General features: G+C 39.8%; 1 protein-coding gene across 1 annotated transcript; it reads right to left on the minus strand.

Moving 5' to 3' along the window:
- Window positions 1–890: 890 nt before the first annotated feature.
- LOC114150407 (interferon regulatory factor 4-like) lies at window positions 891–6,973 on the minus strand. The gene is made up of 9 exons (XM_028026779.1): window positions 6,842–6,973; window positions 6,452–6,651; window positions 5,705–5,891; window positions 5,538–5,614; window positions 5,071–5,209; window positions 4,872–4,973; window positions 3,800–4,162; window positions 3,053–3,165; window positions 891–2,142 (listed from the first exon to the last, which is right to left on the minus strand). The coding sequence occupies exons 2-9, from the start codon at window positions 6,647–6,649 to the stop codon at window positions 1,981–1,983; spliced, it is 1,341 nt and encodes a 446-aa protein (XP_027882580.1). The 5' UTR covers window positions 6,650–6,651; window positions 6,842–6,973; the 3' UTR covers window positions 891–1,980.

Raw genomic sequence — 6,973 nt, forward strand, 5'->3', positions numbered from 1 at the left:
AAACAGGGCCTTAGTTGTCACTTATACAAATATCCCAACAAAATGGTGAGTTGTGTCACTTTTGTGTTGACTCATTTTCACTTTCTTGTAGTCCATTTGGGATTAGAGCAGATGAATACTTTGTCACAAGTTATGAGTGAATGGATGCAGGTGGAAGCAGCGCAGATGTGGTTGACAAGAGAAAATAGTTTTATATGAATGCAACAAGGTAGCCTATGCAAAAAAAGCTTAGCTTATTAAAATGACAAACAATTTGATTAAGATGGTGGAAATAGAAGTTTTAATGGGTTTTTTTCTTCTTTTTTTGCACGTGTCCACAAAATGTTTAGCTGCAAATGAACATTTTGTGCACATAAAGTGTGTGTACATTATATAACCTACCAAGAAAAAGGTTGAGACTTTTTTCTTGGTAGGTTATAAAATTTTGGTGAAAATAATTTAAGCTGTTTTCCTCCTCATGCTTTAGTACAACCACTGTACTAAGTGGTTGTACTAAGTGTACAGAGCAGGTTTCCAAAGTAACCTGCTCTGACTTGTTTTTGGAACCTAACCTCCTCAACTGATGACAACTTCTTCCCTACTCATCTTCTGAATTATTTTGCGGCTGACAGAAATGTTTTTGTGGTTTCTTTTTGATTGTTTTCCATAAAAGTGGAAACACTTCTGCTAGCAGAAGTCAGGAAGGCTTTCTCTCCACTGCTCTACGCGGAAAGCGCGGCCAACCTCTTCCTCTCTCTCTCCGCCCTTCTTGATGTCATCGTACTGTTTGCGATAACCCGGAGTTTGATTAACCAGCGTCATCCTGCATGTGAACCACACTTCCTGTGCAAACCACGCACAGATAGTACTGACGTTATCCGGAGAACACACACAATTATGAAGAGAGCATGGCCTTTCTCACAGTGTCTTGTTGTTTTTTATTATTGTTTCTTTTTTTTTATATATACAAACACAAATTATTCTTGAAGACAAAATACATTCAGATTAAAACAAGCTTTGTTCAGATGTGAAACATTTATGATACAAAATAAAAGTTAAGAAGCTTATCTCCCTTAGCTCCCTGAGTTTCTTATACAAACAGTAGTAATAGTGTCCACTAGCAAAAATATATATATATATGTAGCAAAAATTCCTATTTACAAGAGGTTTGTTAAATAAAATAAAAAACTTGCAGCTTCTTACCCCAGCTGATATTTACAAACAGAATGTATGTTTTTTTCTTATGTAAATAAAATACAAAAGTAAAGCCAGTAAGCTTACTCATAAAAATTGCAACACTGACCTTTTGTAACCAGTAAAAAAATACTTTCCAACTTGTTTAAGGCGTAAAAGTACACAATTAAAATCTTTTTGGGTTCTACGACAAAAAGCAATAATACTCAGTTTCACAATATAATTTCAAAGTGTGAGTTAGATGCAGTTACTAACTAACAGAAATAAAAATTTGGCCCAACAAGAAAGCAATACTTTTCTTTTTTTGTTGTTCTAACTTAAGAATCAAACATTTTGTAGCTCTTTGGTGGATTTTGCTGGAGTTCTAAGCAGGCTAGACCTTTTTGCTTCCAATTTTACGCTAAGCTAGTCAAGTACTAGTCACGTCATGGATCTCAGGATGGATTTCGTACCTTTGAAACCTTACAAAATAAAATGTATGTTTTGCACTATTCTTTTAAGGCACAAAAGGTTTTTTTGTTCGTTAGTACAATCACCTCCGCTGTCAGTTTCAATTTCCTAAAATGAATAATGTATGGTTAAAATAAAACAGCGCAGCAGTTTTTGGTTTTATCACACCAACACATATTCACTCACATGTTAATACACAGAATTGAAAACTAAGTAAACAAAGGCTAACTCAATATTCAGTTTATGTACACAGTCGACCATTTTTGTTTGTCCCTGAGATTTCACGGCCATGTTTTTTTTTTTAAATGCTTCAGTTGCTTCATGAAGTTTTTCACAGTCACTCAAACCGCTCATGGTTCACTCCTGCAGGGTGCTGCTGTGGTGATGCGTGATTGCTCTCGGATAGTCCTCGGTGGCATTTATATGCTCCGTAACTGTGGGATGCTCGTAGCCACGGTAATAGTGCCCACCAGTCTGCTGGGCGTAGAACAGGAACTGCCTGGCAAATAGCGGCTCCACCTGAAACACAGAGGAGAGAAAAACACTTCAATATGGCTCCATTTTACACTTTGAGTTATTATTCTTTTTTTATTTGACTAGCACAGTATAAATGTACCATTTTAAACTGGTAAAAGTTTGAGATGAGTTTGTTAATTTGTCAAGGCTAACAATGCTCAAGGAAGTTGCACTTTGTTGCCATTTACGACAGACTTGGTAATTCAATGTCTTTCTTTCTTCTGAAAACACACACAGTCTCATTCCTATATACAACAATCACAGATACAACCTGGATCCCTGTGCACTTTAACATATATTTCTGCATGTCTATGTTTCTGTCAGTTGCTCACATAAAAGCTGAATTTATGGTGAGAAATACTCAATTATTTAAATACTTGTCAAAGCAAGTTGTTTTTAAATCCTATTATTTTTCTTATTTCTCTGACTAATAAGATTTATCTTGACTGTGTTGCTGTTGAACTTGCATATAGAAAAGGTGATTGTAGCAAGAAATATTACAAATTACCAAAAAAGTTGATTAATAGAATAAGAATGGCTAGCCGTGCTAAAAATAGCCTTCCTTGTCATTTTGAGATCTCTGACACCGTATGCTGCTGTAGAAATCAAAGATGTGAGAGGTAATCCTAAAGTTAGGAACCAGACTGATGCTGATTCTTAGCAACTTTTTCTAAATCTAAATTTAGATTTGAAACATGTGCATCTTGACAATGGAGAAGTTCCTGCAGACTTTCAAGTCCTATTTTTGAGTTTTGAAAACAAACTTAAAAGTTCAGCATTACTTTTTTGAAACCTTTCAAAACATAACACTGAAAAATCAAACTATGATTTTATTTTGATCACAGTGTCTTCTAACATATATTTACACAAAGAGCCATTGTAAGATTTCTTAAACATGGAATCTAGCAGTCACCTGGACTGTGAGGGTTCGCCTTTGTCTCTGAGGATCTAGACATTCGTCTCCAAAGCTCAGCAGGACCTGGAAGCGACTTAGCGGCCGACCGTGGAGCCCGTAACTCTGGATCTCTGGATGATGGGAAAGGGAAACAACGCAGGTTTACATTATTATTAATAGCTCTGTTATCTGGAGTAAGTCTGAGGACTCAAAATGATTTCACCAGAATTTCTCTTGAAGTGGTATGACATTTTGGGGTAAATCGAATGGAAAGTCCTGGTCACACTAAGCATGCAAATACAATTAGTTGTCAGTCACAGCTGGGGCTGTCAGTGCATGTGGGTGGGGAAGATGTGGCTCTGTAAAAAGTCATGTGACTGACACCTTATCATGAAAAGCTACTTGAAGAAGGTCACCACAATTCTTCTGAGATGCTACTAAGGGGCCTTTCCAGTAAATGAGCTGCAAGTTTGGTACTCATGTGATTTCATAATCAAAACTGTCCCTTTAATATGGCCTTTTCTAATTAAAAGCCACAATAGTTTCGGTAATATAGCCTCTTTTGTCCGATTAAAATAGGAAACGGTGTGAATTTCAATGCAGTTTTTTTTTTTAACCCCATGTGGGTAAAAACGAAAAATAAACTCATACAAAAATGTAACATTTTAAAAGTAACCTCATTAAAATACAAATATTTTTCCCAAATCATTATCAAAAAAGTAGAGCATTTGTAATTGAGTTTGATCACGCTTTCTGAAGTCTCACCTGTAAGGTAGTCCTGTGTATGTAGAAGTTTACAGACAATGTCTCTCTCCAACTTGTTGGGCTTGTTTCCGTACATTGAAGGGCCTCCCTGCCAGTAGACTCTACTCTGACACATCCTGCGGGCGTAGAGTCCGTCAGCGCCCATCCACAGCAGGACCCCGCTCTCCAGGCCGGACGGCGGACTCGGCGGGCACTCGTCCACCCTCCTCTGGATGTCCACAGGCAGCGCCACCACATCGGGACCACCCGAGAGGTAGGGCTTCTCTGGTGGGCTCGGGGTGATGTGGCAGCCCTCTGGACTGGAGGTGGTCACCTCCCTTACCAGAGTGTCCCGTACATATACCGACACATGGAGGCGGAAGTCTGTTCGAGGAAAGAAAACCGACAGAAGGTCAACAAACCTGACCTGTTTTCAACCTGTTTATGCTTCTGTCACCTATACAGTCAGATTCAAAACTGTAGTTGGATCAAAAACAGCATTTATTTAGGTAGAAGGTCACCTGAAATTGACAAAACTCTGCTTTTTAGGAAACAGGATCTGTGCTGCAAGATTTGTGTCATACTTTAGACCTTAGATACCCTGTTCTCACATTAATGCCCTGCAAAATGGCATTAAGCCTTTAATTTCAATTTATTATAGTTTGGCCTGATGTGTTTGAGAATTTAACCATTATACCTTTAAATATAGTCAAATTTATGTAGGTGCATCTCTAGCAACTGATTACCGGGATCATATTTTCTTTTAGGGTGTATACTAAGAACATGTTACTTAATTGCTAAAGAAACTTTATTTTCACTTATTACACTGGGGCTGAAAAGATTGCTCACTTCTTGCTGAAATGTCATGTTTTTGGTTACATCTCTGAAAAGCTTTCCTTTGATTGGTGGGAATGATTACATAATGATTATCTGTTTCTGTGCATATAAATCTTTAATACGGCTGGAAAAAACTTCTTTTGGCATAATTTAATCTGCACGAAGCATTTTGCCTTATAGCTTCCTGTTTTACAATGACCCTATGATTTCATGGCGTGAGAGGGAAAAAGGTGAAGTGAAAGTGTATCATGTGCACCTGAGAGCGCCTCTGCTGATCTGATGCTGGCGTCCAGTGGGAAGGGCGAGGGTTGACTGTCTGTGGGGCCATAGGAGTAAATGGAAGCTCTAAGCTGGTATCCTGCGCAGAAAGAGGAACGGAGTCAAGCTTGTCATGTCAAAAAGTGGATGTAAAACGGATAGGTCTCATGCAGCTGTTATAGATAGAAATGACGTACCGTTCTCCATGGATGGGGTCTGCCATGGCAGGCTGCGAGGGGGACAGGGGCACTGAGTAAAGGGCAGGTCGGGCAGGGACGGCTGCTCCGGGCAGTAATCCCTCCAACTGCATTCGGGGCTTGGCATGTACTGTGGTATCTACAAACACATACATCCAGCTTTGTTTATCAAGCATGACTTTACAAGGTTACATTATTAAAATGTTTTGGATTCAACGATCCATTTCGAACATGTTTTTCAAAGAACCAAGTGTTCAAAATTTGCTTTAGCTTATGCATTTTTTTCCTCACTGTTATTTAAAGTACCTTCCCTTTACAAATGTTTGTTCAGCATCATTCAACACATCATAAAGCTGTTGTTTCTCAGTTCATTCATGCACGAACAACATTCCATGGTTCATTCAGCAGACTGTCTGCAGTCTCTCTGAGGCCCCGCCTCGCTCATTTTGTATGCATATGTAAATTACCTGAGTGGGTACGGAAGGGTATGGATGGTGCATCTGATAGCTCACTGGGCTCAGAGGACTGTCCTCCGGTCTGGGCCCTGCGTGCGACACAGAAAAGATTTAACTTCACCTTTCCCATTTAAACTCATGCAGCTGTTTGATGTATAGGTGGCGTTCGAGTCACTGACTTTTCTTTGCTCCCTCCGGGATGATTCGGTACACTTTGTAAGGGTCAGAGATGTCCAGCTGGCTTCTCTCCACCAGCTCTTCGAAGTCGTTGCTCTTGTTGAGGGCGCAGCGCAGGCGCGTCTTCCAGGTCGGAGGGTCCGGCTTGTCGATCCCCTCCCGAAACTTGCCCTTGAACAGCGCCCATGCCTGCAGACAATTCGCAGGGAGAAAATTGCAAAAAGCAATATATCAGCAGAGGGTCACATCTCACATGGTTGCAGCGCAGGAATGCGAGAATGAGTGCGTAATTAGACTCGAAAACTTTATTTATTTATTTTTTCGTAAAATAATGTTTTTTTTCTTACATTTACATTAAATTTTAAATAGTATTTTTAATTTTATCTGCTGTTAAAATTACAATGTATACAGTTGATGACTTTTTTTCTGAATTTATTTGATTTTATATTTCGATAGATGAATTAGACTTGTTTGAAATTATAACACTTATTAGTAGTGAATTAAATGTACCTGAACTGAATTGAATTTGGCTCATTTTTATAGTTTGCTGCTTGCATGTTTAGGTCTATACATTCTGCATGAAATAATACATAAAGACTCCGCAGAACAACCGGGCATCAATATTTATACAGGTGACTAAAAGAGAACTTAAATCTAAATGAACGAACAATAAGTTTAAATTCAGTCTGTAGCTTAAATATTTAAATAAGTTGCCAGTTTTATTCTCATCCATGCCCACTGTCTCTTACCTTGAAAAGCGCGGCATCCTCATCCCGATTGTAGTCCTGCTTCCCGGCGTGTTTCCATGGTATCCTAAAGATGGTCTTCTCGTCGTTCTCCCACACCAGGCCGGGATACTTCCCGCAGTCCACCTGCTCGATGAGCCACTGGCGCAGCTTCCCGTTGCCGCTGCTCCCTGAGCCTCCGTAATCCGCTTCAGAGTTCATCTCTGAGCAAAACACAAAAACAAAACTCCGCTTGTAGGTCCTGTACCCTAATGTGATATAATGTGTAGGCTGTGAAAGCAGCGCAGAATCAAGAGTTGTAAAAGTGAGAAGATCGCTAAACGTGGACTCCCACGCAGACTACAGTTGTGCTCTTGTTTTACGCGCCCCGGGTGCGAATCGAAGCTGTCTTACCTGCGAAACCCGAAACTCGTCAAGTTTTGTAATCTGTCAGTCTCAGAAAGCCCTCACCATTCCGGCGGGCCCGCTTAAATCCTCGCAGCGTGAAACGAGCAGCAAGGAGGGCGGAGTCAAGAGGAGGATGCT

Source organism: Xiphophorus couchianus, chromosome 9 (genome assembly GCF_001444195.1).
Source record: "Xiphophorus couchianus chromosome 9, X_couchianus-1.0, whole genome shotgun sequence".
NCBI classification, from domain to species: Eukaryota; Metazoa; Chordata; class Actinopteri; order Cyprinodontiformes; family Poeciliidae; genus Xiphophorus; species Xiphophorus couchianus.

What these genes read in the sequence shown, in the direction of transcription:
- LOC114150407 (XM_028026779.1), bottom strand. Translation starts at nt 6,649, where the DNA reads ATGAACTCTGAAGCGGATTACGGAGGCTCAGGGAGCAGCGGCAACGGG. An exon ending in GACCCCATCCATGGAGAACG is followed by an intron (nt 4,974 to 5,070) that starts GTACGTCATTTC and finishes CTTTCTGCGCAG; the next exon opens with GATACCAGCTTAGAGCTTCC. An exon ending in GGCGAACCCTCACAGTCCAG is followed by an intron (nt 2,143 to 3,052) that starts GTGACTGCTAGA and finishes TCTGTGTTTCAG; the next exon opens with GTGGAGCCGCTATTTGCCAG.